The sequence below is a fragment of the Lepidochelys kempii genome, chromosome 24 (genome assembly GCF_965140265.1).
Source record: "Lepidochelys kempii isolate rLepKem1 chromosome 24, rLepKem1.hap2, whole genome shotgun sequence".
NCBI classification, from domain to species: Eukaryota; Metazoa; Chordata; order Testudines; family Cheloniidae; genus Lepidochelys; species Lepidochelys kempii.
This window is the reverse complement of record NC_133279.1, coordinates 1297790-1324809: the sequence shown is the minus strand read 5'-3', so window position 1 is coordinate 1324809 and position 27020 is coordinate 1297790. Positions and strand designations below refer to the sequence as shown.

The following is a 27020-nucleotide window of genomic DNA, read 5'->3' as shown; positions in this document are numbered from 1 at the left end:
GGTGTCTCTGTTCACCTGCAAGTTGCTGGATGGTTTCGAGGGGCATCATTGGATTCCATTTGCCAGGACTCCTGGGTTCTGTCCCCGCCTCTGGGAGGGGAGTGGGGGCTGGTGGGTGAGAGCAGGGGCAGCTGGGAGCCAGGACTCCTGGGTTCTGTCCCCGGCTCTGGGAGGGGAGTGGGGGCTGGTGGGTGAGAGCAGGGGCAGCTGGGAGCCAGGACTCCTGGGTCCTGTCCCCGGCTCTGGGAGGGGAGTGGGGGCTGGTGGGTGAGAGCAGGGGCAGCTGGGAGCCAGGACTCCTGGGTCCTGTCCCCGGCTCTGGGAGGGGAGTGGGGGCTGGTGGGTGAGAGCAGGGGCAGCTGGGAGCCAGGACTCCTGGGTCCTGTCCCCGGCTCTGGGAGGGGAGTGGGGGCTGGTGGGTGAGAGCAGGGGCAGCTGGGAGCCCGGACTCCTGGCTCCTGTCCCCGGCTCTGGGAGGGGAGTGGGGTCCAATGAGTCACAGCAGGGGCTGGGAAGCCAGGACTCTGGGTTCTATAGTTGGCTCTGGGACGGGAGTGCTGTCTAGTGGGTTATCGGGGTGCTGGGGGAAGGGGACTGGGAGCCAGGACTCCTGGGCTCTTCTATACCTGGCTGTGCCACTAACTTGCTGAGTAATCTTGGCACAAGATCCTTCTGCACCCCCTGCCTCAGTTTCCCCTCGATACGGCGCTGATAATGCTGCTGCCAGGGCACTGGGAGGCTTCCTGCCCAAAGTTCTGTGAGGCCCTGGGATGGGAGGGGAAGGTCTCTTGGGAATTCTAGCGACACAACCAGCTCCCTGTGTGGCCCAGCATCATGGTGCCGAGTGCCCCAAAGCCGGCTGGCCGCCCGCCCGCAGGACTCTGTGCCCACACGGATGGGAGCTGCCCCCCAGCGGGAGATGCTCACACACATTACACCAGTTATTCCCACCCCATTGGTGGGGCTTCTGCAGCATTAGCGGGAGGGTGGCAGGGGAGCTCACCCGCCCCAGCAGAGAGGCCAAGGACTCTGCTAACTCCATGGAGTTTCTTCAAATCTGCCCCACGACATGGTGTCTCCTGCTGCCTCTGGGCTCCCCCCCCCCCCCCCGGTGCTGGGATCTAAACGCCGCCTCTCCCCAGAGCCTCAGGCTGCTCCGCTTAGCTCAACACTTTAATCTTCTCGGGAGGTTTTGTCGCTGTCTCTGAAATAGCAACAGCCACGACTGTCCCGTCGGGAGGGCGGCTCTGGGGCAGGATGGGCAAGTGCCGTGAGGTGCAAAGCCTGGGGTCCCAAGGAACCCTGGGCCGCGGTGGGTCGCAGTTTGGCGGAGTGAGGGGGCTGGTGTGGGCAGGTTGCTGCTCCCCAGAGCTGGGTGCTCACAGCCTCTCCAGGTAGAAGGACTTCCCCCCGTGGTTCAGCTCCCGGAGGTGCTGCAGGTGCTCGCAGTGTAGAAGGTAGCGCAGGGCTGCACGCCGGACCTGGCAAGGAGGCCAAGAGCTGTGTGAGTAGCCAGGACCCCTCTGCCCTTCCCTGGCATCTGGCTGGGGCCTCCTGCCTGGTCCCATTGCCTGCTGCAGGGCTGGGTGGAAACCAGCCCACGCCCCTCTGCCCCCAGCAGGAAGGGGACTAGCCCAGTGCCCCCCACCGCCTGGGCAGCAGCTGAGCCTGCAGCGGGGAGAGCTGTGGGCTGGGTGTGGCAGGGTGTCAGGCCTGGCCCTCCCCTCGCACTGCACCTTTGCTGACGCCGCTGTTGCTCACCTGTGCCAGCGTGTGGGGACTGGGGCCCTGAGGGGCCCTTTCCCTCCCACCTGGGGTGCAGCCCGCTTGGCGGGATGGGCGGATCTGCGAAGGCCGCAGGGGGACCACGGTGGGCTCTCCAGGCCGCTGGCTCTGGGGCATTTCCCCTGTGACTTGATCGGGCCGTATCCCTCCAAGTGAAATACTCCCCGCCCCCTCGCCCTGATCCCGCTGCCCCTCACCCACGAGGAGCCGACTCCTGCCCTGCTGGGGCCAGAGGCTTGTGTTGCAAACGGGACCCGGATAGAGCTGGCCACGGCGATGCCTAGGGTGGGTGATCTCCCCTGGCGTCCCCTGGCCCATTCTCACCGAGCAAACCGGGTGTGAAAGGCGGCCAGCTGGGAACCCCCCACTACCAGCAGGAGCCTTCCCAGCCAGGCTCCCTCCAGGGTCAGCGCCCCCCTGCTCTCCCCAGCCTTACCATCAGCAGTGCCTTGTTAGCAAAGCAGAGCTCCTCCGCAAGGCAGGCCCGCAGGTTCTGGCAGGCCTTCACCAACCTCTGCTCCTCCTGCTTCTCCCTCTCCAGACAGACGACTCGGCCCCACGCCCAGCTGTGGGAGGAGGGGGGCACTGAGACACGGCAGCCTTTGTCGCGCAGACCCTCGCGCTGGCCGGCGCAGCGGGGCGTGAGTTGAATGGAAACGCAGAATGGGAGGGGGATCGGCAGCCACTGGCCGAGGGGGACAGAACCAAACCCTCACCCCTGAGCTGAGTTTGCCCCATTGCCTGAGTCAGCACCTGGCTGCTGCACTGAGTCAGTGGAAATGACTTAGAACCCGAACCTCCCTCCCCCCGCTCCCGCAGGGCCCTCAAGCTGCCAGTCAAAATACACTCGACACTTTCACTTTTGTTTCCTAGCTTTCAGGTTCGTGGGCACTGGTTAGTCCCCCTGACGTGGGAGACCTGGCTTCTATTCCCGGCTCCGTCCCTGCCGCTCTCTGTGCCTTAGTTTCCCCTCCCGCCTTGTCTTGTCTGTTTAGAGCACGAGGTCCTTGGGGCAGGGACTGTCTCTCACTCTGTGTCTAGGCAGCTCCCAACACAGTAGCCCCCCGCCCCCCAGCCTGGCGACTGCTGGGCTCTAAATCACACCCACAGCGTGGGCTTGGAGCTCCTCTCACAGCTGGGGTCAGTGAAATGAAGCAATTGAGGAGAAAAGGGGCCTTTACTTTGGGCTCTGCGAAGTGGGTGCGAAGCCGGTCGGATTTGCACCGGTGGGAAGGACAGGCCCGGAAGCAGGCAGCTGGGGCCAGCTTAGCTCTGACTGTGCTGACCGAAACCAGGGCTCTCAGGGTCGCAGCCGAATGTGCTGGGGCTCGGCCGTGGAAACAAGCCCCAGTGTCTGCAGGTCCCGCCATGCGCTTAGGGGGATAAACGTCCAAGCCACCAGCCTCGGCTCAGGGGCGGTTCTCCAAGCACCTGGCTCCCGTGCCCCAGCTGGGCTGCCCGACAGAGCTCAGCAGGAGGGCCCCAGGCTACGGCCACCGAACCTCCTTGCTGACATCCATGGGCAGGATCAGGCCCAAAGCCAAGGGGTGGGGGAGCTTTGTCTGGTCCTGGGCCTGTGGCTAGAGCCACATGAGCAGCCCCCACTGCATGCCTGGAGCCCCTGTGATTTGAATGGAGCTGGGGGCGGATGTCGGGGGCCGTCAATAGGGGCCCTTAGCACCCGTCACCTCCAACAGCCCCAGCTGGTTTCAACGGAGCTGCCTCCCGCCCTCGCTCGCTCCTCCTCCAGGCCCCGGGAACCAAGGGAAGGGGCCAAGTGCTTTGCTCTGGGGAGGGCGAATGGCCCTGGGCTGCACTCAGGGAACACGTGGCGTTTAAAGGGAGCTGGAGGCCCGGGCGTCTGGCTGGCTGTCGCGGGTGGGGCGTCTGTGACCTTTGCTTTATGTTTTTGCCCCAGCTGCCTGGCCAATCTCTGCCCGCCCGGCTGGCACGGCGGCAGATGTGTGCTCTCCTGTGCCCGGCCTCCTGTGCCCGGGTTTGTGCCAGCAAGGGCACCAGTGCCACAAGGTGAGGCCTCCCCAGCGACGGAATGGGGCGAAGGGCCCATCCATTGGGTCACTGCCAGGGAGCGGGGTCCTATGCTGCCCGGCGGGAGAATGAGCCCGAATGGCCTCGAAAGCAACGACGCAAGGAACACCAACGCTGGCTGCACCTGCCCCGTCCCAGCAGGCTCCTGTCTCCCCGCTCAGGCACGGCCCTGGGCTGGCCGGACCATGCTGCTGATCGCCAGGCAGGGTGCCCATACGTCCCGTTTTCTTTTTCTAAGCCCTTTTCTAAGCCCTGTCCCGGCTGTCCCCACTTTTTTTGGCAAAACTGGGCATTTGTCCCATTTGTTCTTGCCATCAGTTGCCCTGCATGCGTTGGTGGGTGGGCAGGGGGGCCTGGGCTGGTCCTGTGCAGGAGGTGGGGGGCCTCAGGCTGGACCCATACAGGTGGGTGGCGGTGGGGGCCCACTGGGAGGGGGGAACTGCCCTTTGGTTGGCCCCATGTGGTGTCCTGTTTCCCCGTTGGGAAAATGGGGTCACTTTACCCCCACAGTTCCCTTTGTCAGTAGCCCCCGCCACCCCCCCCCTCGCCAGCGTTCTGCTGCTGGCCGTGGTGGGGGTTATTATTCCACAGAGAAGTGGCTTTAATCACAGTAACAAAGAGCTAGAAACCCCCCTCCACAAACCCATTTACCTTTTAACCAGATTCTCATAGGCAGCCTCCTTCTTCACCAACTGCAATCGAAAGGGCACATTCAGCTCTGGGCCCAGCCTCTCCCCAGTTTGTATTTCTACCCTGAATCGTAAGGACTGCCAGCTGGGAGGCAAAATCACCAAGCCCCAGCAAGGGAAAGTGAGGCTTCTTATACTGATTGGTTCAAAGTGCCTTCCATTTCGGGTGGTGAGGGGTGGGGTGACAGCTCCTAGCACCCATCACCCTGAAGGGTCACAAAGTGCTTTGTACAGTGATATATAAAATAGGAGAGTGAGGACTCCCAGCACTACCATGCAGCCACCTCTGGGGCGCAGCCTGGCAGCTGGCTAGCAGAGCACAGCCTCACTGCGCAATACTTTAGGGTAGAATGTAAATACTCATGCTGGGTTTCGCTGGGATGCTGGGCTTGATGCCCCGAGTCTTACAAGTGCCACAGTTTGAAGAGCCACAAGCAGTCAGGACCTGCGTGTTATAATCCTCGCGAGCCACTGGGAGCCCCCCATGGCCAGGCAACAGAGCCAGGCCCATGAACAGAGGCCTCCAGACGGCAGAGTGCTCCAGGGTGGGCAGCAGGAGATGCCAGCTGGGAGCTAAAGGCAGAGGGGGCGAGTGAGCCTTCAGCTTCTCTCTGCAGGGAGGTTGCCCCGGGGGATAGGGCAGGGAATGCAGGGCCTGACTGGGGAGCTCTGCTGGGAGCTGTCCCCTCCCTTAACATCCCAGGGAGGGCCGGGTTTGGCCCAGGGACATGCCAGGGTGGGATGAGGGGGTGCTGATTGGATATCTGTTCTCAGGCCAGGGGTAGCGTGAAGAAGAGACCGGGACTGTGGCTGTGGGCAGAATCTAGCCCTAAGGAATGAGATGGGAAGCCAGCCTCTCCCCACGTCTACGGCCTTGATGAGACCCAGCCCCTATACAGCTGGGAGCCGCTCAGCCCCACAGGCTGCTGCCATCAATGGGGCCCAGGCCCCGTCCCCCTCCGTTCTATGTGCCCAGGGGCTGCCCTCCTGCTGGCCCCTCCTGAGCCCTGGCTCCAGCCCTGCCCCCCATCTCTACACCCTGCCTGCCCCCCCAGGTCCTGACTCCAGCCCTGCCCCCGCTCCCCATTCCATGCCCTACTGCTCCCCCCCAGGGCCTGGCTCCAGCCCTGCCCCCCCACATCTCTACATCCTGTTGGTCCCACCAGGGCCTGGCTCCAGCCTTGTCCCCCCCAACCACATCCTACTGCTCCCCCCTGGGGCCTGGCTCCAGCCCTGCCCCCCCCCGTCCACACCCTACCGTTCCCCCCCCCCAGGGCCTGGCTCCAGCCTTGCCCCCCCATGCCCTACCTCCTCTTCCCTCAGGAGCTGCTGGAGTGAGGGGACATTGCTGCCCTTGCCCAGTTTTTCCCTGCCGGGTGCCATTGTCGCTCTGGGGGCGGCTGCCGTCCCGGTACCGTTTGGTTCCCTGGTCACCATGGCAGCTTTAGAACTGTGAGACAAAGCCGGAGGCTCTGTCTGGGTGATCCGTGTAGCCCGGAGGAGGTGTGGGCAGAGTTCAGTCGCCCTGTGGCAGGGGCCTGGGTGCTCACCGGTGCCCAGTGTCCCCCATCCATGGAGCTGCGGGAGACCCCTGCTCAATTAAAGGGCAAGGACAATTTAATGAGCTCCGCGTTTGTTCCTGTCTCTTCCAATTGCCCCTGAACTGGGGCAGCCCCTGGGCCTGCTGCCCTGGAGCCCTGCTGCAGAAGGCCAGGGACAAATCCTGCTGCCCTTGGGCCGGGAGCTTTGCCTGCACTAGCCAGATCCTGCGAACACTGCAGGGAAATGCGCCCCCTTTGCCAGGGAGCCCCCCTCCATGCACTCACGAAGGAAATGTTGCTAGGAGAGCAGGGCCCCACATGCCATGCGACGCACACACCTACTGTACAAAGCCGTTCCCTGCCCATCGGTGAAGGCGCGGGGTGTCTGTAATGCCCAGGCTCTGGCTGCCCACGCAGGCAGCCTCAGTTACTGATACTTGATAACTGTGATCCCCATCTCGAACAGGGTCAGCCAACCGACCTGAACCATCCAGGCCCGATTGAAGGGCTGCTGGCAGCTGGCAAAGAACCCAAGGACTGCACCCGACTGGCATGAACCGACAGGTGGCAGCCATGCACTTTCTCTGCAATGGAGGTGCCAACCCCAGAGCCTTTGGCTCCCAGCCTGCCACGCTCCATCTCATCAGCCTGTGCAGGGCCTGCAGTCTCCAAGCTCTCTCCGCACTAGCGGGGAGGAGGGCTGGAGTCAGGGGCCGCTGTTTGCCTGCATTTGGCCAGTGTGGCGAGCTGAGTCACACGTGCTCGCATACACCGTGACTGTGAATTTCTTCCAGGCCCGTAAGTTTACATGAGGTGTGAGATACAGGTGGGCGCAGGAGCTAAACCAACACTGACCGCCACTCACCCCCGTGCTCTCCCCCTGCCGTACATCAGCCCCTGGAAATCTATTAAGATCCCCATTTCCAGTTCAAAGGCCCATACCCAACCCTCTTCTTCCAGGGGCGGGAGCAGTGCTGCCCATCCCCACCATGGCAGCAGGGAGGTCGAAGGGTGGGAAATACAGCAGGGGGGCACTGGGCTTTGGCTAAAGGGTGGGGTTTCAAATGCACTCAGCTCTCACTGACGGGAACAGCGAAAGGGCCAGCAACTGCACTGGGCCAGGCCAACCCTGAGCCCTGGGGACACTCCGATGCGAAGTGGGTGCAGCCCCCTGAGCCTATAGTACAGTTAGAGGCACCATGCTGGGTAGTGGGTGGGCCAAGGGCATAGGATTACTCCCCCCACCCATCAATCCATCCCCTTGCAGATATTGCTCCCTCCTCTGGGGCAGATGTGCCATCCAGTGTTGCTGCTTTTCATGCCAGGATCTCAAAGTGCTTTTCCCAGCAGTTAATGCTGCACCCTCACATCCCCACAGAGTAGGGCCTGGGGACTTCAGACACATACCCCCAAAGCCAGCTAAAAAACTGAACTGCTCTTCCTGGGAGGCAGCCCCCATCTGCCTGCCCTGAGAGCCAGTGCAGGAATGACCTCACCCCAATTGGCAAGGAGAAAGGGAGAGGGAGCCAAGCCTCTGCCTTTTCATCCCAGCTCTGCGATCCACTCCCTGTAGGCACAGTGGGTGAGTCACCTCCTCTGCTCCCCACGTGTAAAACAAGGAGCCCCTGCCCCTTCTCCTAGGGAGGAGACAGGGAAAGGAGCAGCTAAAGGAGCACGGGGTGCAGCGAGAATCCCCAGCGCCTGTAGCCGTGTATAACCCAACTGCAGCCAGCTGCTGAGGGGAGGGTGCGCTGTGCAGAGCCTTCACCAGGGAATGGCCCACATTCTGGCAAGGGGAGGAGCAGCAGGAGAGGAAGCGGGCAGCAGCAGCGCCTGGGGGGCTCCCAGCTGTTCTTGGCCAGGTGATGCAGGAGCCTGCTCAGTACAGCGACAGTAAGGGACCTTTGTCAGAACCCCCTGGCACCCGCTCCCTGGAGAGCGCAGGCAACTGCACCGGCCGCCTCCCCCCCGGGATCAGACACTTCCCCCACTCTTTATTAGCCACCTCCCGGGGCTGGGCCAAGGCTCAGGCTGTCCTGAGAGCAGCAGGTGCAGCCCTGGAGCAGGTGGGGTCCGAGGGAGGGTTCCCTGCAGTCAAAGAGCAAAGGGCACGTCGCCCGCAGGGGAACGTTCCTTTTATTAAACAGCAATTTAAAAAGAGAGCGAGCAGGCCGACGGCCAGGGCGCCTCCTCCGGCCCAGAGCCGGTGTCTGCCAAGCCCGAGTGACTGGCACGCAGCTTGCCTCCAGCCTGGGAACTTTAGCTAGAGGGTGTGCTGCTGCTTGCTGCAGCCCCTTCCCCAAGAGGCCTGGAGGAGTCCATGGTGAATGGCACGAGGCGCTGGTGAGAGCGGGAGGGAACGGGGAAGATTTTCACCCAGCTGCCCAGCTGGGGTGTGTGGAAGAGACAGTCAGCAGCAGCAGCCTCACCCCCCAAGAGCAGGACACTGAGCCATTTACTGTCTGGGTGGGGTTTAAACAGGCTCAAGATACCAAGGCAACCCCCCCAGGCCCCGATACCCCCCCCCAGGTCTAACGGGCAATTCAAGCACAACAGGCTGACAAGGAGTGGGAGGATAGAACCACAGGCCCCCATTGCATCAGAGGGAACCAACTCCCACAAGGCGTTTAACCTTCGGAAAGCCCAGCCCATGGCTCCAGCGTGGGAGCTGGAAACCACCGCTGGCCTCAGCCCGCGAGCCATTGCTGGGAGTGATGGAGGGTCAGTAGAGTGAATGGAGCCATTGCAGTCAGTGCAGAGGGGTGCAGGAGCACTGACCTGGAGCAGTGTCTTTTATAAATATGCTAAAGCTACTCCAATAGTCTATTCACAGGGCTAGGGGCTCCAGAGAGGCACTAGCCACTAAAAAGGGATGGAGTCTGGAATCTCTTCAGAGCCCAAAACACAGGCCCATGCCGGCTGCTGGTCATCTCCCTGTTCTGCAGCCAGTACACGGCTTCAGAAAGGGCCTCCTGCCCAGAGGCCAGGTATCCCCAGCCATGATGTTGCTGTTAAATCCAACTCCATGCAGCAGTGAGTGATCCATGAGCCCAGTGACTTCCCGCCTTCCAGCTGCCACCTGGACATGGACTGCTGCCAAAAGCCACTTGTGACTTGCCCCACCCAGCAAGGGGCTCTCGGTGGCAGGTCCCAGGAGCAGTGCTCCTGGCGCAGCTCACAGGGTGCTCTCCAGCGTGTTGTAGTTGTCCTTGAAGCTCTTCAGCTCCAGGAAGTGTTTGGCACGTTTGCTCTTCTGGCTGGAAGGCAGGTAGGTGACCTGGATGGTGGCTGAGTTGGAGACATCAGGCGAGAGCGTGAGATCCTTCGCTGCTGACTGGTGCTGCCTCTGGCTGCTGCCCCCTCGCGCTTTGATACTGTGGAGGAAAAGGGGATGTTACTGAATCCACCTGGAACAGAGAGCAAGCCTTCCTGAGCGAATAATGAGACTGCAAGAAGCCTAATTAGATGTGCCAGTCAGTTAAATCAACGGGGTGCAGGCAAATTGTGGCAGGGTGTACTCTTTAACCTGTAAAAGGGACAGCCTAGGTTCGGTCAAGGAAAACACCAGAAGGAAACTGAACAACGGATGGGATCAGAAGCCATGCTGGCCGCTATAGGTTGCAGGCCCCAGGCCACTCCTGACTGGAGCCCTACAGACTTTGCTTTTCTGACTGTCAGTTTGGTTGCTCTGACTCACTCAGATGTAAGGGCCTTAAGAACTGGGTCAAGTGGCTCCTTCCCTGACCTGATGCCTCAGGGAAACGGAGACTGCCTGCCTCAGATTGTTTTGGAGGCCTTCTTAAAGGGGACACTTTGTCAGTTTGGTTTTGGCATCCCCCTTCTCAGGTCCTGTACAGACACAGCCAGCTGCACAGAGATGGGATCCTTACGCTGCAGAATTTCACCATCCACAACCCCCTTCAATGGATGGCCATGCAGACCAAGGCCCGGATGTTAAACATTCCCATCGCCAGTCAAACTTACATGTTCGTGAGCTCAGTCAGGGCACCCTGGTACTTCAGATATTCCGTCTTCCCAAAGACCTGAACACAAACAGAAGAGTGCCTTAGAGACCTTGGACTCTTGGTGTGCATTGTCCTTGATCCTATTCGCAGCAGCAGGCAGAACAGAGGGGAAATGTGTGCAATGCTGCAAGGCGAAAGACCTGGCTCTGCAGGAATCCACCCCCTTTGCAAAGACCAAAGAGAAGATCTGGGCTGACACTCACCCCTGTCCCATAGCGTGCAGTGTCATACCCATCCAGGAGGGTGTCAATCAAGGTTTTGCGAATGCCTCTGAATGGAGTGCTGGAATTTCTCAGCTCCAACAGGTAGGCATGGAAATTCTTTCCCATTAAGGACTGGGGGTGTCGGCCTTCTACATAAAATGGGATCTCTGAAAAAACAAAGTGACACAAGGATGCCAGTGATGGCGGGTCAGAGTGTGACACACACTCCAGGGGCCTGGAAGAACGCGCGTCCTGATGAGCGACCCAAACCATCCAACAAACTCCTCCTCCTGCACCTCTGCCTTTCTGACGGAGGCATCATACAGCAGAGACCAGGTTCTTGCTGCTGGCAGAGACACCAAAGCTAGGATGGTTCAACAAATCACTGCATCAAAAGGGAGCACATGAAAGACACTTTACAGCCAAAGTCTGCAGAAGCCTTTACTAATTGGGGGAGTTTCTCAGAAAAATCAAGCCCAGGTGTCTCAAATTGGACACCCAGAAAGTGAGGCACACAACAGTGTGAGATCCTTTCGGAAAGCCAGGCAGCTTAGTATTTGAGGAATGTCTTTTCCTGTGGCACTGTAGATAGTTTAGACAGGAAAGACGCAGTGTAAATAACTTCCCATGGCTTCTGCTGTGTGTTACGTTCTGTATTTTACTCACCTTGGCACTGACTAACCAGATCAAATTCACTTCTACTTCACTTTATTTGTGTCACGTACTAGTTTTCAACCTTTTCCTCTAGCAGAAATCTCTACCACTCTAGTGAGGACCCCAATTCCTTAGTTGGGAATCCCTCCCACCTAGGGATATGGTGGCAGCCCCCAGGCGGAGAACCCTTGTGCTAGCACAAGGCTATTGGCCTAGGCTCCAGAGGCATGTCCCCCACTGGCCACGCTCCCCACCTAAAGGCTTTCTCTTACCAGAAGCTCTGATTGCGTCCAGTGCCTTCATTCTGTACAAGTAGTTATAGCAACCTGGAAAAGAACACACACAAACTGGTCTGGAGAAAGAAAACACACACACACCAGCAAGTTGGCACAAGCGGGGGCTGCGTGAACAGGAGATTATCCTGTTGGAGCCTTTCCCACAGCAATGAGGCTAGCCCCGTGCAAATCGCAGAATGACACTAATCCGATTATGCAGCACCAATGGTAACTGACAATCAGTTTCCTTTGTCTGGGGGTTTCTGCTCTGCTTGGTGAGAAAGGTAAAGTCGGGAGTGTCAGAGCAGAGGTGGCCCAGAAGCTATACACCATGGGCTGTGGCTGCTTTCCTCTGTGATATGGCAGAGGGGAACAACAGCTCCCTACACACTATTCCATTTTGAGCTGAATGGCTTCATTTCAGCCTGTGTGGTGGGAGCCTTGGTCGCCACAGGCTGCTTCTGTGTATTAAAGACAGGGGCAGGGCTGCAATCTGCTTGATTGTAACCAAGTCAGAGTAACAGTTAGGGATCATGCCAGGTTCTGGTGTGACAGGCTGCATGGTAACCATGAGCAGCTCAGCAACAGCGCCACCTGCCCCACGGAGAAGGACTGCGCCCCAAACAACACTGCAGCAGGACAGTTAATACTGTGGGAAGAGCCAGACAGGCTCAAAAGCTAGCAATGTAACTTCATAATTCCCAGATTCTGAGAGCAGTAGTGGGAGGACGTTTGCATTGTGGAGGTTGGAAGGCTGAACAAGAAGCCCTTTGATCATCCTCCCCCTCCACCCAATATACTCATCAATAAGTTAGGGTGCATATATTTAGAAGACACAGTACATTGGCTTCCTGGTGTCTCTAGCTGCAGGAGCCTGGCATCATCTTCAGCCAGGAGCCGGGGTTCATACTTAATGTCCTGTACCCTTGAGAGGCGAATGTCAATTTCCTCTTTCAGGTCCTGTCCAGAAGAGAACAATGGCATCTTACATTTATAGAGCACCCTCCTTCCCAAAGCATCTATGAATCCCAACAGACAGGGATCACTGCACCCAGCCCTGAGATGCAGCAATTATTTAACAATAGAAAGTAACACACTGCGACCATTTAATCCAGGAAGTGAAGATTCCCATAGTCAAGGAGAATTCAGAGAGTCAGAGCACAGCTATCAGGCCTGGTGTCCACTTAAAAGTTAGGTTTCAGAGTAACAGCCGTGTTAGTCTGTATTCGCAAAAAGAAAAGGAGTACTTGTGGCACCTTAGAGACTAACCAATTTATTTGAGCATGAGCTTTCGTGAGCTACAGCTCACTTCATCGGATGCATACCGTCGAAACTGCAGCAGACATTATATACACACAGAGACCATGAAACAATACCTCCTCCCGCCCCACTGTCCTGCTGGTAATAGCTTATCTAAAGCGATCATCAAGTTGGGCCATTTCCAGCACAAATCCAGGTTCTCACCTTCCGCGCCCCCCCCCCCCCAACTCACTTCCTGCTGGTAATAGCCCATCCAAAGTGACCACTCTCTTCAAAATGTGTATGATAATCAAGGTGGGCCATTTCCTGCACAAATCCAGGTTCTCTCACCCCCTCCAAAAAGTGGTCACTTTGGATGGGCTATTACCAGCAGGAGAGTGAGTTGGGGGGGGGGGGGCGGAGGGTGAGAAAACCTGGATTTGTGCTGGAAATGGCCCAACTTGATAATCAGTTTAGATAAGCTATTACCAGCAGGACAGTGGGGCGGGAGGAGGTATTGTTTCATGGTCTCTGTGTGTATATAATGTCTTCTGCAGTTTCCACTGTATGCATCCGATGAAGTGAGTTGTAGCTCTCGAAAGCTCATGCTCAAATAAATTTGTTAGTCTCTAAGGTGCCACAAGTACTCCTTTTTTTTTTTTTTAAAAGTTAGGTCAACATAGCTATGGCGCTCAGGGGTGTGAAAAATTCACACCTCAGAGCCACAGCTACCCCGACTTAGCCCCAAGAGTAGGTACAATTAGGTTGACTTAAGAACGTTTTGATTGACCCAGCTATCATCGGGGAGGTGGAGGTCCTACCGTGACAGAAAACCCCCTTTGGTCTCTGCAGGAAGACTCAGTGCTACAGCCCTACATCGGCATAGCTACGGGGCCAGAGCTGTGCTGCTGGAGTGCTCCACGTGTAGACGTGGCCATCAGAGCTTTCCTTTAGCCAGGACACCACAGCTGATGTCCTGACTCTTACAAAGTGCATCACAAAACCTGTAACAAGAGCATTGATTTTAAGACTCATCAGAAAGATGGTATCCTCCTGGAGCAGGGCATTCCTTAGCTCCTGGCTGGAGCATTGGGTGCATGGTGCATCATGGGGAAAAGAAGAGCCAAGACCATCTCCTACAGCACCTAGCTGTTTCCTGAAGGTCTCCCATCTAAGAACTGCCCCCCTGGCCCTGCTTAGCTTGGGATATAGCTGCAGCGTAGGAAAATAGGAAGCATCAGCACACACAAAGCCTTATGGAAACAAGCAGATCTATCACCCAACGCATAACCTCCCCCGCCCCCGCGGCCAGCAGGAGGCAAGCCCCACACACGGACCTTGGGGGCGTGTTGTCCAACCGGCACATGGGGCCCCCGGCGGGACTTCATGGCGAAGCGCATTATCTGCCTTTTCACAAAGATGAAGAGCAGCACAAACACCTAGTCAAACACAGCAGGAGAGAGACACGGTTAGAACCCAGCAGAGCCAAACCCTCCTGCCTCGGGGGCCGGGGCCCCAACCGGGCCTCTGCGCTGCGAGGGGTCCTGGCTGCAGCTTCCAATGCCCGGGGGAACGAGGCGCCAGCGGAGAGGCCGGGGGCTGATTTCAGAGCAGCGGGCGGGGAGCCCGAGGGTGCAGCCCGTGACGGCCCTTTTAAAGGGGCCTCCCCACCGCCGTCTCCCCTGGGTGGGGGCAGGGGACACTGGAGAGGTCGCGCGGCCCCCCCCGCCCACTATGGGGGCCCCTCCCCCCCAACGGGACCCCAGCGCGGGACCCCCCCGCCCACTATGGGGGCCCCTCCCCCCAACGGGACCCCAGCGCGGGACCCCCCCGCCCACTATGGGGGCCCCTCCCCCCCAACGGGACCCCAGCGCGGGACCCCCCGCCCACTATGGGGGCCCCTCCCCCCCAACGGGACCCCAGCGCGGGACGCCCCCGCCCACTATGGGGGCCCCTCCCCCCCAACGGGACCCCAGCGCGGGACGCCCCCGCCCACTATGGGGGCCCCTCCCCCCCAACGGGACCCCAGCGCGGGACGCCCCCGCCCACTATGGGGGCCCCTCCCCCCCAACGGGACCCCAGCGCGGGACCCCCCGCCCACTATGGGGGCCCCTCCCCCCCAACGGGACCCCAGCGCGGGACGCCCCCGCCCACTATGGGGGCCCCTCCCCCCCAACGGGACCCCAGCGCGGGACCCCCCCGCCCACTATGGGGGCCCCTCCCCCCAACGGGACCCCAGCGCGGGACCCCCCCGCCCACTATGGGGGCCCCTCCCCCCAACGGGACCCCAGCGCGGGACCCCCCCGCCCACTATGGGGGCCCCTCCCCCCCAACGGGACCCCAGCGCGGGACCCCCCGCCCACTATGGGGGCCCCTCCCCCCCAACGGGACCCCAGCGCGGGACGCCCCCGCCCACTATGGGGGCCCCTCCCCCCAACGGGACCCCAGCGCGGGACGCCCCCCCCGCCGCTCCTCCACCCTCGATGGGGGCCCGGGCAGGCGCCTCGCTCCGCCCCCGCTCTCCGCCCGGCGCCCCCTCAGGCCGGGGCCGCGGCCTCACCAGGCTCCCGTAGGCCATCACCAGCACCACGTTGACCCCGGAGAGCCAGTTGCTGCCGGACGTCGCCATCCCCGGCCCGGCCCGACCCGGGGCCCCGCAACAACATGGCGGCCGCTGAGGCCACAGTGCGGCCGCGTCACGTGACGGGGGCGGGCGGGAAAGGGGGGCGGCGCGCCCGGCCAAGCGCCAGAAACCATGTGACCCAGGGCGGGCCAAGGAGAGGCGCGAGGCCGAGCCACGTGACAGGCGGGAGCGGCGACAGAGGCCCCCGCCGGGGTCACGTGGCGGGGGCGGCCTGAAGCCGGCCTGGCCCCGCCCTCTCCTGGGTCACGTGATGGGGCGGGCGCCGCTGGGTAGTTGTCAGTGTGGGGGAGACTCAGGTAAAGTTGGTAACGCGGAGGCGGCGGCGGCCCCGGTAATTGCGCGCGGCCCCTTTAAATCCCGGCCCCGGCCGGGCGCCCCTCCCTCAGCCCGGGGAGGGCGGCAGCGGCCGGCGTGGGTCCCGGGCCAGGGGGAGGCGGCCCCGGCCCCGCTCCCTGCCCGGATCCGGACGCCGTGCGGCGGGTTTTGTTTACGGTCGGCTTCGCGGCCTAGTGGGCCCGGCCGAAGCCGGGGGCTCGCGTAGTGCGCGCGGCCGGGCGCGGGGAGGGGGTCGCGGGCGGGCGGCCGGGCCCGGGCCCGGGGGCGATGGTGGGGGGCGGGGAATGGCGGCAGCGGCCATGAGGGCGGAAGCGGCGCCGCGGCCGGGCTCCGACCCTCCCCCCCCCACCTCCGTCCTGCCGGCTCCGAGGGAGCTGCCCGGCCTGGCCCCGCGCCCTCGGCCGCTGCCGCCTTGACCTCCCCGCCGGATGGAGCTCCCTGGCTGCCGCCCCTGCCCCCTGCGCGGGGGGCGCCCCGCCCCGCACAATGGCCAGGCAGCTGCCTGCCGCCGCGCTCCCCCCGGGCCCTGCGCTCCCCCCGGGCCCTGCGCTCCCCCCGGGCCCTGCGCTCCCCCCGGGCCCTGCGCTCCCCGGCCGCGCTTCTTGCGCCGTGTGCTTGCCCGGGGGTCTCGCTGCGGGGGCCCAGCGCCTCCCCCCAGGGGCCGCGCAGCCCCGCTGGCTGATCCCTTTGCTCTGGGCGCAGCCTCTCAAAGCCCCCAGCCCTGCTGGCCTCGAGAGCCCGCAGCGGGGTGAGCCCATCGGCGCCTGGCGAGAGCCACCCTCTTCGCTGCTGTTGGCCCTCAGGGCGTGAAACCTTTCTGGCCCTGTGGGCGGCTCATCCCCATTGTCCGCTGCTGGATCTGCCCTTCCCTCTCCCGAGCAGACTGATGCCAGTGCTGGCCGCTGGGAGCTTCTAGAGTTCTCCTCCTGTCACTGCACAGTGACTCCTTCACCCCCGGGGCCGCCCTCGTGTCCCGCTGGTGGATATAACAGCCGTGGGTTTATTTCCGTCGCGTTCCCTACACCAGGTTGCTTTAGAAAGGCACTCCTGACCGCTTGTAGCAATTGTGCAGACGCTTGTGTGTGGCACCATTTGCTCAGGTGAGCTCTGTAGGGCTTTACTGACTGTATCTGGAAACATAACTATGCGCAGCATCAGGGTACCCAGTGCTAATAGTCTCTGGCCTGGAACAGGGTGAATTAAAGGAAATGGTCCAGTCTTCTACACTTCTGTAGTGCTGTGCATCTCATGCATTTATTACATAACCTGCTCCTCACAATCCAGCATAATCTGAGTTTAGGTAGAGCTCCAATTACCAAGATATTCACAGGAGCCTGCAGCAAATTGGAATAATAATATATGGTACTTGTAGGTCCTGAGGGATCATTCTGGTTCGTTGACATCCACCCCAGTTCGGAATCGCATGTTACAGTATATTTATGTAGCCTTTGGAACTATCTGTTCAGATTTCAGAGTAACAGCTGTGTTAGTCTGTGTTCGCAAAAGGAAAAGGCGTACTTGTGGCACCTTGTTGCATCCGATGCAGTGAGCTGTAGCTCACGAAAGCTCATGCTCAAATAAATGGGTTAGTCTCTAAGGTGCCACAAGTCCTCCTTTTCTATCTGTTCAGAGTTTCCCAGTAAAATAATGACAGGTTTCAGCGTAGCAGCCGTGTTAGTCTGTATTCGCAAAAACAAGAATAATGGTCGCTAATACCACATTAAGATTTCGGTAGTGCTTTATCTCTCAGCATTTTGCGAAAATCTGTATTTTCTATACCCATGAATTATTTCATCCATAACTGAAATGTATTTGCTTCTTTGCGAAATGTGGCATAACTCTTACAGACTATCCCTCTGTGCCAGGCTCTTTCTGGTGCACACGCTCCCCAGCAGTGCAGAATAATCATTCTAAATACTTTGCCCTTCTGTAGTCCTTTCATCTGAGACCTTAGAGCCTTTTTCAAATGTTAATGAAGCTTCATGGAGGGGGTGTGAAAATATCATCATTCTCTTCTAACAGATAGGGAAACTGAGGCTGAGTCATGCTGTGACTTGCCTAAAGTCACGCAGGGAGTCTGGCAGAGCTGGGAATAGAACCCAGGTCACCTCCATCTGTTTTGTGCTCTGAACACTTCTTGCAATCGTGCATTTGACTGAGAGATCTCTGCTCTACAAAATGCAACTGAGCCAGGATTTTTGATGGAACACAGATTATTATAAATCTTACATTTCTTTGTCTCCCTTTTCCCAAAATACCTACTAGCCTGCATAGACAGGAATCTCTTCTACCCGTGAAATGAAAAGCAGTGGAAAATAAGTTCAGAAAGTGAAGAGTAACTGCAGAGTAAATTATTAAAAACATAAATTAAAATGATAGTAAATTAAATTGCAAGCTCCTTGAGGTGTAGTGGTCGTGTCATAACATAGTTGTGGAGCACTGTGGCTTTGTCTGATCCTATATAAATATAGTGTTTCCCTTTTTGGCATATAATTCAGAAGTCAAACTGATTTGATAATGTTTTTCATTTCTCTAGTTCATTTCATTCTAGAATACCAGGGACACAATGGAAGGAAACTGGAATCACTATTTTATTTATATAGCATCTGCCTCGAAGTACAAGATGCTTTACAATTTAAAAAGAAATATACAGGTAAAATGAGTGACCAAAAGACCAGTTAGAAACTTCAATTAGATCAGACTGTCGCTGTTTCTGTGTGATAGTGTTTCAGATGTCAGACTCCTGGTCTAATATTCTGCATTTTTAATAGTGCTTAATCCCTAAGGGTTCTGAAGGGCTGCGCAAACTAGAGTATGATCCTGGAGTGAATTCTTGGTAGGTGGAACCCTGGGCCTACCCAGAGCCTCACTGAAGTCTGTGGGGCACTGCACAGAGCTCATTGCAGGGTTGGGATCAGAACAGATACTTATATCAGTAGTTGCTTGCTGAGCTTTATACATAATGGTTATTTAATTCACCATTGAAATGCTGCTGTGCCAGGATTGAAACATGGCAGCTGTTAAACCGGTGCCTAGGAACTGCATAAGGGTTTAGGACAAGAAAGTAATAGAACAATATCCTATTGAAATTGCATATTAAGTTAGTACAGTATGAAACATGCATTATTACTTCCCTCTGGGCCTGCAATTCTGATGCCAAATTTAGTTTAATATGATAACTTGTTTGTCTGTGAAATATTTAGTGCTGGAGTAGATGTACCAGTGAGGAATAAGAGTAATGTTAGGGGAAGAATCGGGTATGGGGTGGGAGGGGGAGTTTGCTGGGATGGCTTTTTGTTTTCTGACTTCTGTTAAAGTTTCTGCAGTGCTTTAAGGAGGGGGGGGGGGAGTTTTCTTCATTGACTCTACCCCCAAATGTTCTTATTGAGCAATGAGCCCTGTAGCATGAGTTTATTATGCTTTGTATCAGGCGGTGATACTGTTAGAGCCATTCTGGCAAATGCTAACAAATATCGTCTCATTGTTTCCTGGTGCTTCCCCTCTGTGTGTATCAGTCTCTTGTTTTATACTTGGATTTTAAGATGCTTGGGACAGAGATTATCTTCTTGTTCTGTTTTTGTATAGTGCGCAGCACAGTTGGTCCCGGTCCATGACTAGGACTCCTAAGTGCTGTGGTAATGCAAATAATAACAACAAAGGCAGGTGATTGTTACCCCCATGTTATAGACCGAAAAAGTGAGGCAGAGGTTGTGGTTTGTCATAGTGTATCAGTCTGAGCTAGAACTCAGGAGTGCGGAGGTGATTTGTGTGTCAAACGTTTTTTGGCAATAAGATTTTTGCAGACTTGCCCATCGGGTAACAGATTTTATTGCTGAAGGAACTGAGCAAGATCTGGAAGTTTCAAAAAGTTCTGAAAAATCACTATTATTTAGGAGTCTTTGTATGTTTAAAGATGTTTAAGATGTGGATATCCCAAGGAGGTGGACGACTTGACCTTTTGTGGGAAATTGCAGGAAAGATTGCATTAGAAGCATTCATTCAAGTGAACAACAGAAGCTGGTACAGGCCATCTCTCACTGAAGAAGCAAAATAGTGTTGCAGGTTTACAAACACAGTGCAAAGCTAACTTTAGGGGCTTCTGCTTTGTGCTCCAAAGGAAAGAGGCAGTTGCACTGTCTACTCACTGTCTTTGAAGATTTAGATTTCCCATCCCTTAACACTGCCTCATGCTGAGAGGCTTTTCACTCGCTCCACCCTCCTACAGTACATTGGTTCCCACTTGAGGGAACAATTGATCTCCATGAATAAAGTTTCAGATAAGATACTGATCACTTGTTTCTCTTGCTGAGGTTTCTGTCTGCATGCATTATTTGTTCCTTCTTAGATTAGGGAGGTCCCAAGTGCTGCTAGTGAAGGGCCTATCGCTCCAGAGGTAGAGCTGATAGCCTTATTATCCCAGGGGTAAAGTATTCAAAGTTACTTAGTTCATAGGCTCATAAATAACTGAAATCCACGGTAAACATCTGATGAAGTGAGCTGTAGCTCACGAAAGCTCATGCTCAAATAAATTGGTTAGTCTCTAAGGTGCCACAAGTACTCCTTTTCTTTTTGAAATCCTCCTTGGTGCTTTTGAACGTACCTGGCATTCTTTATTCTTTGGAGCCGTTTAGGTATGGTGAGATTGCACAAGGTGTTACTGTCACTGCCGGACTTTCCTTGCATTGGGGGTGTAGGGATTTGCAATTTAATTTGGCTGTGATATATTTTCTGTGCCAAACTATGTCTGGACAGGAAGTCCTGAAATGATCATATAGCATTGCTGAAAGTGCCTCACTAGTTGCTGTGCCCTACATCGAACATGGGCGAAGTGATTTAATCCTGAGTAGAATTTTTGAAGGGTTTTGGAATCCCTCAGATGATATTTATAGCACTCTTCTTTCCGGAGTGTACTGGATTATAGATGACAAATTAATATTCCTAGAACAGGGTCACAGCCCAAATTACCTGGGTTTGTGTTTGAAGATGAGAGCTCTCTATTTCAAACAAATGTTGGAAACATCTTGACTTGGAGAGTCACATCCCCACCTTTCTGTGGGATGCGGGGAGTGATGAACTTGTGAGGAGCAGAGGATGAAAGCAATGAGAACAGAGGTTCAGTTGATGGTCTTGAGGCTTTGAGCTGTTTGTTTTTGTGCACTTATAAAGTGTCCACCAGGGTAGCATTGAGGTGCCTCTAAGCCATGTAGATGGAAGGATCCGCGTTGACGAATGCTAATTTATATTCCTCAGCCTCTTGCATTTGAGCAGTGGAATGTTAAAGGCTGCCTCCTACTACGGAGACACATTTCTGCTCCAAAGATTTAGTCATGTAGATTTGGGGGAGGCGGGGGGGGGTGGGAGGCAGTCCTCTATGCAGGAACAGCCTGGGGTGTCTCAGCATGGGTGCAATGTTGTATCTTTCAGATATTGCGTATTACATGTTAGGGCTTCAGGAAATAGGAGAAGGTGGGTGGCCTTTTACTTTCACATCTCTGGAAATAGAGTTGGTTTATAGTGGTTTTGGGGGTATAAACTTTACTTTGGTGTCCCACCCACTCAATACCCAGAGCCTTGGTACTGCCTTTTGTTTTCCGTTTCTAACCGTCTGTTCTCTCCTCTCTCCCTCCCCCCGCAGAGTTCTACCTTGTAAATACTGTTATTTGTATATACTGTAAATGATGACATCGGTGGGCACTAGCCGAGCCCGGGGGCCCTGGGAGCAGACACAGGCACAGAGCCAGACACAGCACAAGCAGCGGCCACAGGTAAGGGAGTGTCCATGGAAACCAGCTGGCTTGGACATGGAGACTTGGCACCTTCAGCTGCTCCAAGCAGTTGGCTAATAATTGGGCTTGGCCTAACACAGGGGTTCTCAACCTTTTTCTTTCAGAGCCGCTCCTCTCCCCTCCCAAATACTATAAAAACTCCAGGCCCCAGCAGGGATGAGGCGGGGGCACTCAGGGCTCCTGGCTTCAGCCACCGGATGTGTGTGTTGGGGGGCCTTGGGGCTTTAGCCCTGTGGGACTCGGGGCTTCAGCCGTGGGGGGGGGGGGGGGCTCTATGCTCTAGACTTCAGCCATGGGTCAGGGCTGGGGCTTTAGCCACGGGGTGGAGGGGCTCAGGGCTGCAGGTGCGAGAGGTAGGGGGTTCAGCTCTCGGGGGGGCCCCTCAGGGCTTCTGCCCCTCGTGGGCACTGGGGCTCAGGGCTTTAGACCCGGGCGGAGTGGTGGTGCTCGGGACTTCAGCCCCGTGGCTCCGCTCCTAGCTTCAGCCCTGCTGGGGTGCCATGGCTCGGGGCTCCCTGCAGTTCTGCTCCTGGTTTCAGTTCTGTGCTTCAGCCACGGGTCCCTGTAGCCCCCTAAAACCAGCTTGCGGACCCCCAGAGGGATGCGGATGCTGGCTGAGGACCATTAGCCTAACATACCTCCTAGAACAGCTTCCTCTGTGCTGAAGTGTGCTGCTGTGAGAGGCAGGTGGACAGGCTGACCAGGTGTGGTCACTGCTTCAGTGTCTCCAAGTGAGAGCCTGAGCTGGAACCTCTCTGTGTTTTCCTGACCACTCCCTGCCCCTGTAGGTAAACCCAGCTGGCTGATGTGCCACTTGCAGAGTTTGCTTTGAGGTTCTTGTTTCTTTCTATACTGAGGGATCTGTCCTGGGAAGCTAGTTTATTGTGAGATTGTTGGTTCTTCGCTCGGGTTCAGTGGCATTTTGTTCTCCTTCAGACGTCTCCACCTGCCTCTCTTCCATCTTTATCTCCACTTTGAGACCTCCCATCTGTGTGCCCCTCTTCCCCCCACTCCTTACTGGTGTTCTCAAGGAAGCTGTAAGTGCTTAGAAGAGAGTTAGTTTGAAATGCATTGCTCTAACCCTCCTCCATCATCACCTGCAATCTCTCTAGGCCACTGCAGAACAGATTCGACTTGCACAGATGATTTCGGACCACAACGACGCTGACTTTGAGGAGAAGGTGAAACAAGTGAGTGTGGGGAATGGGGAGAACTCAGGGTTGAGCAGCTTCTCTAGCTAGACTGGAAGTTGGCAGCTCTGTTTTCAGGAGCTGAAGTGCCAGCTGTGTTGAACCCGAGGCCGAGAACAACAATAGCAACTCTGAAATAAGCCAGAACAGGCCCCGGGTTGTCAGGCTAGTGATGGAGGGCTGAGGGGAAGCAGGTCAAAGGGGTAGCTAACTCAGATACCTTTGCCAGGCCAGGTGGAGGTCTGCCCTTCATTGTCATCTTGTTCCTTCTGTTAAGAGATCTCTGCAGTGGAGCAGACCCAGGGAGAGCTGCCCTTGGGATAATAAGCTGCATTGGTCAGAGGAAGCAGATACTAAATCTTGTGTGTCCCACATGTGAGCTCATGAGGTTGAGCCATCAGCCTTTCAGTTCTCTCTGCAGCACTGTCACCCTCTTGTTGTGAGGGCCTCTGGCCAGCACCTGGAGTCACTTTGGGATTTGCAAGGCCCTGCCTCCACGCTGACTGGTGAGAGGTGACTTTAGGATTTCTGAGACATGGGGGCACCTTCACTCCTGCTTCTCTGGCCACCCAGTGTACGTTCTGGGGCACACGGTTAAACTCAAGGACAGCAAGGAGACATCCGTGCCTGGACACTTCTTGGTAGCTCTTCTCTTCTGCAATTACAGGTTTTCTCTCCTCTCGAACCCAAGGCATTTCTTAGCTCTGAGGAGGTGTCAGTCCTCTCTGGGTTTGGAATGAGCTGATTGTGTCCTCTTCCTCCCCACAGCTGATTGATATCACGGGCAAGAACCAAGATGAGTGTGTGATTGCTCTGCACGACTGTAACGGGGATGTCAACAGAGCCATCAACGTGCTGCTGGAGGGGAATCCGGACACGGTAGGACAGACTCCTTCAGCTTTGATTAGCAAAAAGGTGGTTGTGTGAAGCCTGGTTGGAGCTAGTGATCTCCAGGTAATACAGCTAAGTGCGCGAAGAGCACACGGGATGGGGTAGCTTGTAAAGGGCTGTCTGACAGTGCGAGTCAGGAGGCCCTGACAGTTAAGAGTGCAGTGTATGTGTAATGGGGGGCCATGCCCTGGCTTGTTTAGCAGCCTTTACTGTATGTGCATTGGGGAACAGATCAAGATCGAGTCATCTGACAGCCTCAAAGGAAGCAAGTGAGTAACCTAGTAAACCTCTGTTTCTTTCTGTGTCTCCTGAACTTTAACATCTTTGGCCCTGGGTTTTTACCCCGATCTTGGTGCAGTCCCATGTCTCTCAGCTGGTCTGTTCACCATTGCATGGGCTGTCCCTGCTGTGTCCTGCTAGGGTCCAGCTCTTCTAGGTGCGGTGTGTCCTTCTAGTTAGACTTGAGTTCCACGGTTCATCTGAGTGCTCGCATTTCGTCATACTTAGTTAACCCTCAGAATGACCCTCTCAATAGGCATCTGCCCAAAGGAAGCTTCCCCCCTAGCACTAGTCCATCACCTTTATGGTAAAGCAGCCCAAACAGTTTCATCAGTTGTAACCGAATCAATATCGGTGAATAATGTCAAAGCTGTCAGGCCCTTCCATACTGCGGCTGAAGGTCAGATCTTGCCTATCTGGGTACAGTGGGGTAGTGTTGGTATTGGAAGGCTGATCTTAACCAAATTTCCTAGCTCTACTGGGTTTGAGACTGTCACTTTAGTGTCTGGTGCATTAGCTGGGTTTCTTTTAGAAAAAAGTAAAAAACCGATGTTCTAATTACTGAACTGTATGTCCCTGCCATCTGTATTCTGCATATCATCTCTCCTTCCGATCTGTGGACTCCCACGTGCTTTGGCATATCTGTACTGTCCGCGTGATGGATGCTTCCATGCCTTCACGGAGCCATGTGGGTTTAAGGGCCAGCCCTTTCTGCCCAGAAGCATGCAAAAACTGGCTGTCGGTTAGCTGTAAACTCATTTTAAAAACAACAGGAGTACATCTAACCTAGACATATCTCAGCTGTGATTCTGTGCTTACCCAGAATCACTTCCAGGGCTTCTTCCAATAAAACCGACATGCCATTAAAATCTTAGCGGTTTAATTTCTTGAATGAAGGAATTGCTCATGGAAAATAATGTTGTGGGTTATATCAAATCTGAAGGTATGCCCTGTTTCCTTTACATGGGCAGCTGAGCCACTCAGCAGTGCAAGATGCCAGACGCAGTCACTGCAGTAGCTTTGCAAAGGCAGGACCAGCGTTGGCAGGGTAAAACCCTCTCCACACCAGCCACTTCTTTAGTCTGCAGTGCCATAGAGGGCTTGCAGGTTGCCACCTGCAGCAATCTGAGCAGAGTCGTCTTCTGCACTGAAATTGGTGAAGGCTTTCTGAGCCTCTCTTGGTCTGAGTTCAACTTCTGCTGAACAACTCAGTGAAAAGGTATTTGTCGGGATGATGCGCCATTGATGATGAGTGTCTCAAAGATGCCCTAACGCTGGTGAGCACTGGCTCACTTGCTTAATGGAGTAGTATTTGAACGTGTCACACTTCAGAGGATAGAAGAGCAGACAGGATATTAGTTCTGAGTTTGATTTTTTTTATGGTTGTGCTGTACAAAGTAAACATTATCCTGACTTCCTTCTGAGTGAGTTGCCTGTGAAGAGAGACTCCTCTGGTTTGAGGCCAGCGTGTGCCTAAAAGCTTTTTTGCCCCTCTGTGTGTTGCCATCCAAGGCCAGCTGTTCGTTAGTCAGCAAGTTTGTCAGTGACTTGTGACTCAGTGTTAATTGTGCTAACGGTGTGCAGCATTGGTTCAATATGAATGTGAAACCATTTCATACTGGCATGAAATAAAACTGCCGTGGGTGATTGGGGTGAGGTGGTGATGTGTTGTTTAATTAAACTCGGAATGACTTGAGCTTCCCTGTTTGTGGGGTTTTTGGTGCTTCTCACAATGCTCTCCTCCCTGGAACCAGGCAAGTGTGTAGAAATGCCTGTGTGGTGGGAACAGCGGGTACCCTGGGAAGTGAGCTGTAGCTCACGAAAGCTTATGCTCTAATAAATTGGTTAGTCTCTAAGGTGCCACAAGTACTCCTTTTCTTTTTTGGGATTTTTTTGTAATTTCCAGAGTTAACATGTTATGTGAACAGATACTGGGGCCCAAGCAAGTGACACCTTTTTGGGTTGTTTTGCCAAAAAAACACGGGCAGTTCCTTCCTCCCTGTGCGGCCAAAATGTTACTTTTCAAATGACTGAGATAACGTGATGTTTTTCTAGCAATCCTTTAATTGGGTCTTCTCTGGGATGAGTGACCTAGCGCGGATCTGTGCCTGAGATCCCAAGGTAATAAGCTGAGTGATCACTGGAACTTCTTAAAAGTTTCTGTGCTACTGAGAAATCACTTCCATTCCCTTAAATGAGGGCAAGTGAGTACCCTGTCTCGGGGGCTGTAGCCTGAGGGGTCTCAGACAGCAGAGAAAAGTCAAAATGGCCCACGTGTGGAGTGACCTAAAAGAGATGATGGTTCTTTCTTCAGTTCCTGGGACAGAGCTATTTGGGTTATAAGAGCAAGCACAGCTGAAATTATTGATTGGCTTCTGAGATGGGCTAAAACAAAACAGCATCCCTCAACCCTGTACAGCTGCCTGCAGGTCAGCAGGAGAGAAGCCTGTTGTGTCCATGCTGTGTCTGTTCTGAGGGACATCACTTAAAATGAAAGAATGCAAACTGAGGAACAAGTATTCTTGGGTGGGTAACTTTCTGAGCGAAAGCTGCCAGGAGCCTGTCAGCTCAGACAGTGGAGAGTAAGGTGGCAGTGGCTGTGATGTGATGTGAAGCTTTGGATAAATGCCTATCTTGTTTTATTAGAACAGTTTTCTGTCTTCCCTCATTATATTTCCCCCAGGATGTTAAATTATGCATGTAGCCTGCATCCAGTGTTGATCAAATGATGAACTTCTTTCCCCCTCTGCTAAACTTCAGCATTCCTGGGAAATGGTTGGGAAGAAGAAAGGAGTCTCCGGGCAGAAGGACAGCGGGCAGACAGAACTCAGCGAAGAAGGCAAAGAGAACCGGGACAGGGATCGGGATTACAGCCGGCGACGTGGCGGGCCACCAAGACGAGGCCGAGGCACCAGCCGTGGAAGAGAGTGTATGAGCGTGCCCTTTAATAGCAACTATAACTATCATGGTACATGGCAGGCAATTAAAGTGTTGTGCTGACGTTCGTTTTAAAGCTCATAAGTCTAGAAAAATGACTACAAAAATCATCCTCTTGTATGTGTGCAGAGTCCCATCTGGTGCCCGCCGCTGGTTCCCTGACCCTTTGGCATCTGAGTCCCTGGGTGATGGATTCACGCCATAGCTGCCAAATGGCACTAACAGAAGCAAAACATGGTGCCATAGCATCTATAGCTCTGTGTCAGTTTCCCACACAACCCTCACCACGTGCTCTAGGGTCTCCTTCCTTGAGTTCAAAATGATGTTGGAAGTTGTCCTAGTGTCGTTCTCCGTGTCTTTCAGTTCGGGGCCAGGAGAATGGATTGGATGGTGGGAAGAGTGGAGGCTCCTCTGGAAGAGGCACAGAGAGAGGGAGACGGGGCCGCGGACGAGGCAGAGGTACACAAAGTGGGGGTTGTGTGCCGGGGGTGGTGGAT

The 27020-nt window shown here is 55.6% G+C and overlaps 3 protein-coding genes across 30 annotated transcripts in view; 1 reads left to right on the top strand and 2 right to left on the bottom strand.

Moving 5' to 3' along the window:
• Positions 1 to 27020, top strand: part of UBAP2L (ubiquitin associated protein 2 like) — a 397837-nt gene that overhangs the window by 338357 nt on the left and 32460 nt on the right. For 16 of the 28 annotated variants that reach the window (XM_073323154.1, XM_073323149.1, XM_073323148.1 and 13 more), the window contains exons 1-6: positions 15322 to 15400; positions 21076 to 21205; positions 22339 to 22416; positions 23185 to 23295; positions 26347 to 26554; positions 26887 to 26982. In XM_073323154.1, the coding sequence (XP_073179255.1) occupies positions 21116 to 21205; positions 22339 to 22416; positions 23185 to 23295; positions 26347 to 26554; positions 26887 to 26982 (583 nt within the window). In that variant the 5' untranslated portion in view covers positions 15322 to 15400; positions 21076 to 21115. Of the gene's footprint in view, positions 1 to 15321; positions 15436 to 17410; positions 18094 to 21072; positions 21206 to 22338; positions 22417 to 23184; positions 23296 to 26346; positions 26555 to 26886; positions 26983 to 27020 lie in introns of those variants that run through there. The other 12 variants (XM_073323157.1, XM_073323153.1, XM_073323155.1 and 9 more) reach the window with 5 other exon arrangements.
• CFAP141 (cilia and flagella associated protein 141) lies at positions 1191 to 9060 on the bottom strand. Its single transcript, XM_073323159.1, has 4 exons — positions 5832 to 9060; positions 4486 to 4526; positions 2222 to 2351; positions 1191 to 1481 (listed from the first exon to the last, which is right to left on the bottom strand). Exons 1-4 carry the CDS (start codon positions 5958 to 5960, stop codon positions 1380 to 1382), a joined length of 402 nt encoding a protein of 133 aa, XP_073179260.1. The 5' UTR covers positions 5961 to 9060; the 3' UTR covers positions 1191 to 1379.
• C24H1orf43 (chromosome 24 C1orf43 homolog) lies at positions 9156 to 15165 on the bottom strand. Its single transcript, XM_073323158.1, has 7 exons — positions 15021 to 15165; positions 13798 to 13899; positions 12064 to 12181; positions 11219 to 11272; positions 10293 to 10459; positions 10049 to 10107; positions 9156 to 9438 (listed from the first exon to the last, which is right to left on the bottom strand). Exons 1-7 carry the CDS (start codon positions 15087 to 15089, stop codon positions 9240 to 9242), a joined length of 768 nt encoding a protein of 255 aa, XP_073179259.1. The 5' UTR covers positions 15090 to 15165; the 3' UTR covers positions 9156 to 9239.